The sequence below is a fragment of the Rhea americana genome, unplaced genomic scaffold, assembly GCF_003343005.1.
Source record: "Rhea americana isolate MKP2758 unplaced genomic scaffold, rheAme1 scaffold_36, whole genome shotgun sequence".
NCBI lineage: Eukaryota > Metazoa > Chordata > Aves > Rheiformes > Rheidae > Rhea > Rhea americana.
The window spans coordinates 645793-658466 of NW_028186490.1; the positions used below are offsets into that span (position 1 = coordinate 645793).

Sequence of the window (12674 nt, forward strand, 5' to 3'; positions counted from 1 at the left end):
GGAGGGGGGAACACGGTGATGACAAACGCCACCAAACGCGGGACTGCCCCAGTGTGGCGTCTCTGAGGCAAACATGGCTTGTCCTGTATAAGCCGATGGCCGTGTTAACTCTGAAGCCTAATGGTGGCAGTGTAAATGAATTGGCACTGCTTGCTATTCCCAGCTGGACAGCAGCACTGGTGGGATCTTATGACCTTGAGAAGGGTATTACCTTTTCCCAACTTCAGCTCTGACTAGTCGCTGCTTTATGTGGAGTTTTGTTTATCTCTAGCCCTGTAGGGATGGTACCACCAAAAAAAGAAGGAATTCTCCACATACGCCAATTAGCCAAGATTCAGGAAAAAGAGGTGTTCCAGTTGCGTATTAAACCACCACTAATCTGGCAGTGGACTGGTTACAATAATGGTGCTGGCGTTTACAGGCTGAGTTCAAGCATTGGTGCTTATTTAGAAAATAAAGCAATATTCAACAGTGCTTGCACATCTGCCAGCAGGGTTGCGTGTGGACATACACCCATGTGTTGGGGAGGGTCCTTAGGCAACATTTGTATCTTTTTTCCTAGAAAATACTTCTGCGTTAGTATATAGCTTAGACCTGGCGCAGGCCTAGGGACAGGGAAGATGTCCTCTTCGTACTGCCTCTTTCTACCAGGGCTCCAGGCAAGGGCTGGAGCGGAGTGACCTTGGCCCCTGGTTGGTGACTGCCGCAGTGGTCCGAGGGGCGGGCGACGCTCCGAGGGCCCCGCTCCACCAAGCAGCGCTGCCAGGGCCACCCCACAGCACACCTGACCACAGCTGTGGGGCAGGGGCAACCTCTGTCCTGCACACAGCGCTCAGGACACCTTCAGCCACAGGTCTCACCAGGCTCTGGCTTATCTTATCGGATGTGCTTCTGAGCGCCCCGTCTACGAGCACACCGTAGCAGCAGCTGCACCTTGACCCCGCGGTTACACAGGATCCGGGTGTAACTCAGTCTTTTCCTCCACTTTTACACCTTGGTTTATTCAGGAAGGAGTCAGGCGTGCCTGTGGCTCGCAAGGGAGAACTAGGGAGCTCAGGGCAAGCGTTGAGCACGATGCCGGGGGTGCAGGACGCCCAGGAAGAGATCATGGCAGACATCTACTGCTCCATGTGGTCACAGCCAGACAATCAAAGAGGGGCACCAGTACAGAAGTGCACTGCTACAGGACCAGCGGGAATAGACTTTATTTAATAATTTGTACAAGGAACACAATAGGAATTCAATGCTCCCATTTATTGTCAAATTGTAATCCACTGCAATAAGAAACAAAAATCAACACAAAAATAAATTGCAATTTGTGTGTGTGTGTGTGTGTGTGTGTGTAACTAAAAATGGCAAGAGCAAGAACAAAAAATAAACTTTTAAATGAGTAGGTTATATACAGTCAGTATCATCATGTTACTTTGATGGATATATTAAATTTGGTGTTATCCAATCTTAGCAACAGGCCTAAATATTGCTGCAGATATCTGAAGGGCAAACCCAAAGCAGAAAAACAAACCCATAAGTAAGAAGCAGGATTAAAGTTATCTTCTGAAGAAAAGAAACAATGGTGCTTTGTGTCATATTTGTAACCTTTCATAGTGGATATTTTGTGCTAAAACTCTTCACGTGAACATATATGGAATTCCATCATTTAAATAAAAGGGAAAAAAATCCCAACCTTTCCTAACTGCCTTTTTTCTCCTCCCTTCACTTAATGTGTTTAAATTATTTTTCTATACAAGGTAAGTACATTGTCTGTACAAAGTTAAATATACATATTTACAGTCAAACTTCTGAGACACTGAGTCTTCTCTTCCGCTGATGTAGGCAGAAGACAAGCCTGTGATTTTAAACCCAGGAGAATGGCTAATTTATCAAAACGTATTGCAAGTCGTGCTAACAGTTAGTTGCAGTTACACTTAATAAATCTGTATAAAAGCATCAGCATAAAAATAGGCATTTTATATTATTAAATACGGCTTATGACAAAATAGCAATCTAATCCTTTGCTATTTGTATGGTAACTGTAGGAAGCAGAGTCTGATGGAACTGGTTTTGTTTATGTTTTTTTCTTAATAATAAAACATCTATCAAAAGAGTATTTGTAGTGGATTTACAGGCAAGCATACAGGCAAGCCTTTTTCTTCCCCTCAAGGAAATACAAATATATGTAGCTGGTAATAACTGTGGAAACACAGCTTTCCAAATTGATTAGGCTTTCCTGTTTGACTAAGAGGCAGCCAAAATGCATATATTTATTTGAGACCTACCATCAACACTGTAACCAAAAAAAATAAAAGGCACCCTCAGTGATATGTGGCTTGGGTCTATCAGAACCTCTAAGATATAGCGCCAGGAAGGAAGCAAAGTCTTCATCCCATACAGCACACTTCAAAATGCACGTGATCATTTAGGACCAGCAACTGGGCAGGAGGAGCAGGGAAAGTGAACGGCCGTAGGACTTATAAACAGGATTTGTTTTCACGGATGTTCTGTTTATTGGTTCTATTCTTTGTGCAGATAAACGTCGAAGCTGGGCTGATCTCTTTTTAAAAACCATGACTCTGTTTTGATGCATAGGATACACTCACACACACACACACCCTGCACAAAAGAAAAAAAGAAAACTCTGCAGAAATAAGGAGTACTAAAGGATTTGGGTAATTTTCGTACTTGTATTATGTTTTGGCTGACCTCTCTGAATTTAACTACCAATCCCAAACTCCCTTTTCACACAGAGCTCTGCAGTTTAACCACATCAGCTGTCCTCTGCCTGTGCTGGGTCTTAAGGTGCATGACATGAAGGAAGAGTTTTCCGTGAAAGTGGGAAGGCAGAACGAAACGAGTCTTCGTTAGGCAGAAAGCTTGGCCTCTTGAACCTCGTCGGTGAAAGGCAGCAGCTGCAAAGCTGCGTACTGCCCCAACACACAAACAAAACCTATGCCATGTTGCTTCCCCGAAGCCTTCTCAGAGGTAAATACTCCATACAACCTAAGATTATCACCAGAACTCTTGCTGCGGAGGGGAGAGGAATACACAAAGGCAGCACTGTAAACTAGAAACTTTGTCTCTTCTTCATCGCACAAATCACACCCTGAATCAGTGGAAGCAGGGCTACACATTCAACTCAGTACTGTACCACATAACCACATCCTCCTAACACTTTTGTCTCTTGTCTATTACATTCATAAATTGTCTGTTTCTTTGCTATTTAAAAACACCACCTGGAAACAACTCCACCATTGTCACTCCGGGATCACTGCTTTTTTTACAGGTACAGAAGTTTCACGTAGTTGCCTGGGAAGGTGCCGAACTGTCTTGTTCTCCTGGACGTACCTGTAGAGAAAGAAAACACAAGAAAGCCAGAGTAAGATGGAGCCATGCAGGGAAAGTTTAGAGAGGTAGAAGTGGCAGCCTGCTCTGCTTGCAGGCATTGCTTTCTAAAAATAAATAGGAGTCCTGGTCAAAGAGCCTTTTGGTAGCAGAACAAGTTCTGCCACTAATCATCTTTGCTCTTTCCTTTTCATATGTAAATAACAAATAATAAGGTGCTAGTTAAAGCTCCTGGGCCTACAGGCTAAGAGCCAAATTTCCATCAGTTTCAGTGAGCTAATCTCTCCAAAGAACAGGGAGTAAGCCTAGATTTCCACCGTCAGATGGAGAGCACTGTCCAGATTTGCACCTTTCCCCCTACGGAGCTGGTTAGATTTCTATACCTACAGGTACAGATGAAGCTAGACTTCCAGGGAATGCAGCTCCCATTTGTCCCCTACTTGCCACTTTCTGTAACTTGCCATAGCTCCAGGGAAAATAAAGCTCCAGTACTCTCCACCTCCATTCTAATGCTCTTTGTGGGAAAAGATAAGAAAAAGGTGGATTTCTTTCCCCCTGTTGTGACCCTGCAAAGGAGGGTACCTTCCAGATGCTCTGCAAAATTACTTGTGCAGCTCAAAGAGCCCTGCTGACAGGCAAGCAACGCACTCACCCACAAACCAGCCGTCATCACATTTCTCCATGACATCGACAATATCACCGTCCCTCAGTTCCAGCTCATCATCGTTCTGAGGAGTGTAGCTGTAGAGGGCTTGGTAGCTAACTCTAAAACCAGAGAGATATTACACATTAACCAGTGGATTTTTCTGACATCCTTTCAGTAGGAGACATCCCCATTCTCTTTTCTAACTCCCACAGTATTTTGTTCAGTGCAATCTGGACCTCATGTGATTTCCATTTGAGAGGTCAAAGCCAATTACATTAAACTGGCTGTTGTCATAAGGCTGTACCAGGAGAGAGTGTCATGCCTGCACTGTGCTTCTGCTTCCATTTTGCCGTGTGATTGTCTCTATAGACCATGACCACCAGAACTTTGCTAAAGGAAGCACCAGGAGAATGTACAAGTGCAGACACCCTACTGGATTCAGCCCAAAATCTGAATACACTAATTCCTGGGCAAAACAAGACTTCTGTTCCCTTCCCCTCACACACAGGCAGGGCCACAATTTAGCAAATGGCTGACAGAGTGAAGGACTTCAGAAAAGGCACTGCCTAGTCTACTGCGCTAAGGTTGCTGGATGATTCATGCCCAAGGAGGAACAATGCAAACAAAAACCAAAAACTGAATCCTGCTCTGAGATACTCCCTGCATCTGTGATTATCAGAAAGGAACATTAAGGAGTGGAAATAATCCCTGGGCATATTTTGGGAGGTTTGGGTTCGCTGGCTATGGAGAATGGAAATAAGGCTCATGTGGGACTTTCCATTCTACATAAAAGCAGGTGGTTGGAAGCAAAGGCTCCTTTCAGGAGCCAACCACCAATGAACTAGCCTAATAGTCTCAAAACCACCAGTGAAAGGCCCAGCTGTGCTTAACAGCAGCTCCAGGTCTAAACCCACCAGACAGCTTTGAAAATTTTGATTTCAGTTTCTCAGACCATTCAGCCACTGATTCTTTGGTGCACTTGCCAGACAATGCACCAGCTGGCACTGTGAGAAGCTAAGAACAAGAGCGTGCCCATTGTCAGTGCCCCGTATCAGCTAGAGAGCTAGTATATCATCTACGTATCATCTCCAGCTTCAAAGATGTTGAGATAGTCTCCATAATCACCATGAATTAAGTGGCCAAAGGAGATCCAGTTCTAGATCATAAGATCTTTGTTGCACATGCTGTACAAACACAAAGGTTCCAGTTTTGGGCTTCTCACTAAGATGATGAGACTTTAGAACTTGTATTTTGGTTCTTTAAAGAAAAGCTGATATTTTCCCAGAGTTCTAATTTAATTCCTGAGATGATGAAGGCCCTGGAAGAGATGGGAGACAAAAGGACTTACATGTCTCGTGGTGTTTGACTTCTGTCAGGGCTGGCTCCTTGCTGCTGTGCTTGAGGTTGCTGAGAAATGATGAGAGATGGTTTATTGTCATTAGAGGTCACCTTGTGGCGAGAGTCAAGAGGCTGAGAAATAGTACTGCAGTAATGAACAGACTTTTCTGCAATGTTTATGATCTCATTGCAAACAGCTTCCTGCGTGGTAGGCAGCATTGACATCCAAGAACACCCAAAGAACAGTCAACAAGAGGGGAGGGAGGGGAAAATATAGACAGGAAGAGATGGAACATTCCAGATGCAGCACATAAGTCCAGTTAAAAAAAAAAAAAAAAAAAAAGAGTTGTAGATCCAGGTAAATATCCAGGTAGTGGAGTGCAGAAGGGATCCAGGTGTAAGCATGGAAAAACAGGCAAGATACAGAAGAATTTGACATTTAGTTTGAACATATGTAACAAACACATGTATATATATATATATTAAAAAAAAAAAAGCAGCAGCATAAGAGGTTGCAATTAGTTATGCAGTGGCACCATTAAAAATGCTATGGACTCAGTTCAAGATTGCAAGGCAGGCTGCTCCACTCATGCAATTTGCCTTATTTAACTTATAACCAAGGACTGGCAACACAGTTAGCCCAACTCTTCATTGGCAATGGCAGGTTTTTTAAGTGTTAAATTTCCTTTTTCTGTTGCAAACATTACAATACATGTAAAAAGATAAATATGTACCTATTCTGCAACTAAAAATGATGCTGGCATTTTGTATTCTACTGAGGTGTAACTGTCTGGGTGAAGAGGGGCTAGGACTACACATCTGATTTAAACAGTGGCCTTACCACATAGCTCTTTTCAGACTCTGTGAGATCTGGTCCAGCTCTCAATGAATGGTGGGAAGGCTGTGTGATCACCAAGCAAATGATAAGGAAGACATTTTAGCAGATGTTATAATGCTCAGAATTAAAAATTTTAAAATGGTGCACAGACAACAAAAGAAAATGAACAAGTCTTTCCCCCCTCCAACCCACCCCAACACCACTCTTCTTGACAATAAGGTCTTTTATTTAAACAAGGGATATTAAAGCTGCAGTTTAAATCACAGCACACAGAATGCTGCACAGAGAAGGGTGACAACAAAACTGAACATCAGAGAAGGGAGTCAGAGATGGAAGAATAGGGGCACAGCTGCAACCAGAAATGGTGCACAGTGCAGTACTGCATTCCTGGGGGACACGGGAAACAAGGACAGAAGCACACATTGAAAGCACCAGACTTGAAAGGCCAAAACCAAGCTGAGAGGAAACTGCTGCTGTTTTCAAAGAGCCCTTTATGACTTTGACACAAGAGAGACTGGCAATTCGCTTGCTTCCTAAAGGCGACCAGCTCAGGTCCTCAGAAGACACAATGCAGTGTAGCCCATCAAAATCACTCCTGCTGGTACCAAGTGAGGATCAGAGCTGCTGTGTTAATTCTCTGCACAAGGCTGAGTTTCAGGTCAGAGAAGGCCCTGACTGAAAAGCCCAGCTCCAAACACCACCAGCTGTGACGCCTTCTGGACCGTAACCTGCCTTACTCCCCACTCACATCTCTTTTCCAGGGAATCGACATGTCAAGTCCAGGGTGCTGCAAGGAGATTCAGGGAGTGTGAGGTTTGAGGCTTGTAGGGGAAGTGTCATTGAGAAAGCTGCACAGAAATATCCAGAGCCTGGTTGTACATGCTTTTGGCATACTCAAACTCCTACATGCTGTGTGCACACATGAGAATATAGATATCTGTAGCCATGTAGGGTTATTCCTATTGTCTGCAGTGCTGACTGGCAAACTGGATCAGATAAAATACAGAGCACTACCATTGCCTGTGATCATTCAATAAACTATTCAACCCAAATTCCAAAAGCCTTAGTTTCACGCCTTCCCTCCTTTTATTTATTCACTTCAACAATGCCCTTCAGTCCCTCCGGGCTCTCAAAGACCTGGATGCACCACAGTCTCAGGAAGAAGTCTCTCTTTCTCATGGCATCCCAAGATAGAGCAGAAGCAGAGGATAAAGAGCTTTGTGCCACCTAGAACCCACGCCTGCTCAGAAAGTTTGGAAAAGTGTGGGGTCATGAGCTACTGTCTACTCTCAAAGTTCCTCTGAACCACAGCTTGGACCCCTGGAACTATGCTTACGCATGTTTTAAGAAAATCGTCTCTTTTCTTGAGGACTGTGACCACTGTCCACCAACCCAAACTCACAACAACCTCTCTTTAATCAACACTGCCCTCTGGGGCTGGGATCTGAGTTCATGGGGATCAGGGTAGTGGGATCACTGCCCTGAGAATGTTCTTTATCATGTATGTTTTGGTTCAGAGGAAAAAAAAAAAGTAATTTGCATAGGCTAACTGCAGTGGAATTAGCATTCATTTGCATTTACTGTGGAGCTTGAAATCATGACAGAAACTTCAGAAGTCCTTCCTGACAGTCTACCATCAGCCTTGAAAGGCAAATTGGACACCTGGAAATTTAAAATTAATACTGGACACATAAATTGGGTATGATGTATCAAATCCGATGAAATCAGAGCTAACTTAGGTGTGGCAACATAGCCGGGAAAAAGCCAATTTACAGGCTGAGGAGAGTACAGCTGTAAGAATGATTTTTTTTTTTAATTTAAGAAAGTGCTTCTCCATTCCATACTAATAAATTGACAGCTGGAAATTGCTCTATGAGCTCCTAAGATAGTGTGGTCCATTTCTCTTTGAGTATTTGTGACTTCCCTGAACAGCTTTTGTCCAAACCCCATTAATAACGCTGAAACAATTTGGCTATTTGAAGCTAAAAAATTGGCCCTATCTCTGAATGGTCCTTGGTGCAGACTTAGACCTGCAACACGAGCAGGTGCAGCCCGTCCATGGCATCAGACACTTGGCCGTGTTCCCTTTTCGCCGGCAGGAGCCTGGAGGGGGTTTCCAGAAGGCAGCTGGGCAGAGGCCGCACAGTGTCCTGCCCTCCCAGCCCAACAAAAGCAGAGCCAAGCGGATCCCCTCCTGCCCCAGGGTGCCCTCCCTGCCTCATGGGGTGCCCTCCTCGGGCCCCTCTGCCCCAGATGCCCAGCCCAGCGCCCACGGGACAGTGGGTATCTCTGCCCTGACTCCAAGCGCTGCAGCAGAGCCCTAAACTGAGGTAGTGAGACACCCCTAAGTTAGCAACCATGCAGTTATCCAAAGAGGATGAAAAAATGACCAGAGCAGATCTTGTAGCTGCAAGCTGTAGATGCACCCCCACAGAGCCAAGCAAGTAACCCCAACAGCATGGCCTATATACCTTTTTCCCCCTAGATTGTTCTCATGGGGAGAGAACAGAAGAACAACAAAAAAGATGTTTTAGGTCCAAATCCTCTTCAAACTTTCAGAAAGCAGCATGGGAAGAGCATTTCAAGGCTACCACATACACCAGAGCAGTGGGACTCTGCTGCCTCCAAGTGCTGGGGTGGCTGAGGGATCAGAGACTGCAGGGCACAGCTGCCTAGGTATAAACCACAGAGGTACCCAAAGATACTGAGCCACACCACTGCTCCTGCTGAAGGTTCAACTGAGGGTCTTAAAAGTGACTGTGCATTCACAGCCCACCAGAGAGGCTAATTTTGGGGGTTCTGGGTGAAATACTCCCCATTCAGCAGAACACTTCAGGACAGCTCAACCCCTACTCCCCCAGCCATGTAAGTGCTTTGTTAACATTAAGGGCCTGAACTCAAGCAGGTGCTTAAGTGCCTTCCTGAATCAGTGTCTATGTCTCCATGTCTACAGACTATACAAATATGTGATACAGTCAGTCCTGAAGCACAGCTGGCCGCTGTTTCGAGGATGGGTCTAAAAAACACCACAGATTTGTAAGAATACCAGAGAACAGTTCCATGCTAAAAGCCTAGAAAAAGCCCTGAAATACGTTTTTATTGTCAGGAAGATCCTGGGGCTACTCAATAGCCCTCTTCCTGTTCCTAGTGAAGGCAAGTGTCTCCAGTGCCTTTATCCACTACAGCTCTCATTTCCATCCCATTTCATCTCTTTCTGGTGGTAGTTAGAGGACTGCACGAGCAAAGAGAAAGCTAGGCAGAACAGACTAACAGACAGGACAGACAGAGGCAGACAAACTGGTATCCCTTCAAAGACACACACACACGAGCTACAACGTTCCTGCACGTGGCTGGAGAGCTGTGAGCAGCAAGGACGCCCCAGTTCAGCTGAGGGAGCAAAGGAAAATCTCAGCACACATCAAAACCCCACACTGGTGAAAGCAAGGGGAAAGCTGGCCTAAGAGCTCTCACAAAGGACACTGAAAAGGCTGCAGTGCAGAGCAGCCTCAGCTAAAGGCTGTCCAAATCAGCAGAAAGACTCCCTGGCCCCTGGATCATAGGCCAAAGACTGGGTCTACCACAGGACAGTGAATCTCTTACGGGGACAAGGTACCAACGCCTGCTTTCCTAATCACCAAGACATGCAGCTCTGGCTACCCGGCTCGCCAGAGCGCTCTGTAACATCGCTGCTGACTGTCACACGGGGGTAACAGGATCTCATGGCAAAACAGGAATCAAAACAGGAAATTCCTGAGGGTCCCTCCAGATAAATTCAGTTGATTGACTACATTAGTGTTCAATATTCATGTTTTACTGGAATATTGGAACAAATTATCTGTAAATTACACTTAAAGGTTTGGATTTTGTCTTTATTCTGTAGGCTGGACTTTGAAACTAAACAAAAGGGAATAATTTTGTGATATCAAAAAAAAACCATTGCACTTCGTATTACTGTTGGGAACAGGCAGGAACACAGTCTCTATCCCAGTCCTGTATCTAAGGACTAAATTTGCAATAAAACCTGGATCTGAATTTCATAACTGAGGGTTTTCTCTCTGATAAACAAACCTAAAATTCCAAATTGTAAAATATACTCAAACACCACGGATAAACAGTATTGGAAACAGGAGATCAAGACTCCTGATAATGTCGCATACAGCTTTGAGTATGTGATGCTGACAACACTCTGATTGTTCATGCATATCAAATAAAAATTTTGGCTTGACTTGGACTCCAAGAAAGGCCACTGAGTCATACTTCAACGAGGTGTAACATCCAAAATAGAACTGCATGCTAGCCTATGCTCAAGAGGAGCGTTTTTCTCTAAACGTGCCCCTTCACTCTCTCTTTTGCAGCACATACCCAGTGCAAGCATCAGCAGGACCAAGCAGATCAGAGGTCAGCAGAAAGGGCAATATAGAAACTCCTGCAGATTTTTAATGTGCAGCATAATATGTATCCTATTGGATTCAGACACTGAAATTGAAAGGGAAGCAGGAAGCATTTTTTCAGCAAAAAGTTTCGCAAGCTCTTGCTCTGAGGGGAATGAGGTAATTAAAGGTAATTGAGGAAAATTTCAGGGTTTAAGCTGTGTCTCACTGTCAAGGACTGCTCAGAGAAATGAATAACATTGGCAACTACTTCCTACATTAATCCTACATGAGCAATCTGCTTGGTTCACTGATCAAGCCAAGACTGCGTCCCCAAAACCCACCATCAAGAGCTCAACCCAATCTTTGCTAATTGTGAACTTTCCGCTTCAAATATTGCCATCTCGTGGATGCTGCCTGTAAGGACTGATGAGGCAAGAGCAGCTGCAAAGCCCTGATCATTGCCCCAGTCCTGAAGGTCCCAGCTGTATAGTGCTGAAGCAAGCTTGGGATGCTGCGCAGCCACTACTGTGTCTGTTTAAAGATGTTTGTAGCTCTCAGCAACAGAGCTGGGAACCTCCCAAATAATGGTATCCTACCTGAGAAGGCTGGGACAGGTCTCCAGCACTGTAAAGATATGCCCTACACCCACCTCAGAGCCACTCAAACCCTGAATCCAGATTTCAGGTGGTTAAAAAAAAAAACTGCGCCAAAGCATATCACATTATATCACTCTTGCTAACAAGGCCACTGATCCTGCCTTGCAGCTTCCAATGAAATTGAGCTGAAGGCACTCAAGGTCAGAACCTATTAGCAATTGGAAGTGCTAAATAAGTCCTGGATTAATCCTCTGGAGGAACAGAAAGTCAAAACCTCAGCTGGTACACACTGGCATAAATCCATTGACTTGCAGAGCTATGCAGATTTGAACCAGCTGAGGATATTGCCCACACCTGCCCTTCTGCAGAGCCTAGAAATCATTTATTTTTATTATTATTTTTTATGACAATGCTGAATTAAAGGCAAGAGGAATATCTCATTTGTGGAACCAGTGAATGGAGAAACAGGCGTATAACAGAACAACGGCATGGCATGGAAACAACTCTAAGTAATGAAGAGTAATCAGCAAAGATGATTACCTGTGGCTTATTGACTCTGCGTGTAAGTCTGGGAGGTGGTTGTGTTGTGACAGTAGAGGAAGAGAGGGCAGAGGAAGAGAGAGGAGCAGATGAAGAGAATGCTTTTGAGTCTGCAGTCTTTTGAAGAAAAGAAAAGTTGGTCAGCTTGGCGCACACACTCTTATCACAATCACTGCTAGCGATAAGAGTATCTACTATCCAGTTAAATTTGATGCATACACAGCAAACTTAACTCCATGCAAGGGCAGGTGCAGCTTTCTAGTTGGTTTGTCTGCGCTTACCACCTCACTGTGTTTTAAACATGCAGGTTATATCTCTAAAAACTATTATTAGAAATGCATCCAGATAGGAAACAGAACTGTTTTATATAGCTTTCGATACATTTCTGATTATGACTGCAGATTATGAAGCAGAAATCAAACAATTTGTTGTAAGACTTCCCAGTGTGAAATGCATCACCCTATAAGGCACACTCCCTCTTTATTTAACATTGGTTAGATGGGGTATGTCATGGAGGCTACCCCAATACATTTTGGAAGTTATTTATAATGCTGTGATTTAAAGCTCTCCAATCTCCCACTCATTCTTGTGCAAGGTAACGTAGCAGTGCTCTAATGTACTTTGGTTGGCTGTGGCCTGTAAGGGACTCCAAGCCAACCAAGGGTTGTGGTTGCAAAGTAAGACAGATCTCTTGTACCAAAGTTAGGAGCAGAAGAGATATTGCAGAAGTCACTTAAGGGTTCCCCTAAATTCCTTCTCATTGTAACTTGCAGCTACATATAAATAGATATCCTTGGAGGAAAATAACACTGGGTCTAATTCTCATTTGGGCCTGGACCCCTTCATACCATTTCAGAAATGCAAAATTAATAAAGTCTACTCAAAGCATAGATGACAATTAAGCCCCCCTGACTTAGTAATGCAAATCCCCAACTAAGGTTCACTGAATCACAGGCTCCAGGATCTTCCATCCTGCATGGCCACAACAGAGGACAGCATTTGGG

General features: G+C 44.3%; 1 protein-coding gene across 28 annotated transcripts in view; it reads right to left on the reverse strand.

Moving 5' to 3' along the window:
• Positions 1-1181: 1181 nt before the first annotated feature.
• Positions 1182-12674, reverse strand: part of SORBS1 (sorbin and SH3 domain containing 1) — a 121012-nt gene continuing 109519 nt past the window's right edge. For 18 of the 28 annotated variants that reach the window (XM_085312202.1, XM_085312201.1, XM_085312223.1 and 15 more), the window contains 5 exons: positions 11671-11787; positions 6165-6224; positions 5334-5524; positions 3992-4104; positions 1182-3342 (listed from right to left, as the gene is read on the reverse strand). In XM_085312202.1, the coding sequence (XP_085168328.1) occupies positions 3275-3342; positions 3992-4104; positions 5334-5524; positions 6165-6224; positions 11671-11787 (549 nt within the window). In that variant the 3' untranslated portion in view covers positions 1182-3274. The remainder of the gene's footprint in view (positions 3343-3991; positions 4105-5333; positions 5525-6164; positions 6225-11670; positions 11788-12674) is intronic. The other 10 variants (XM_085312211.1, XM_085312213.1, XM_085312205.1 and 7 more) reach the window with 4 other exon arrangements.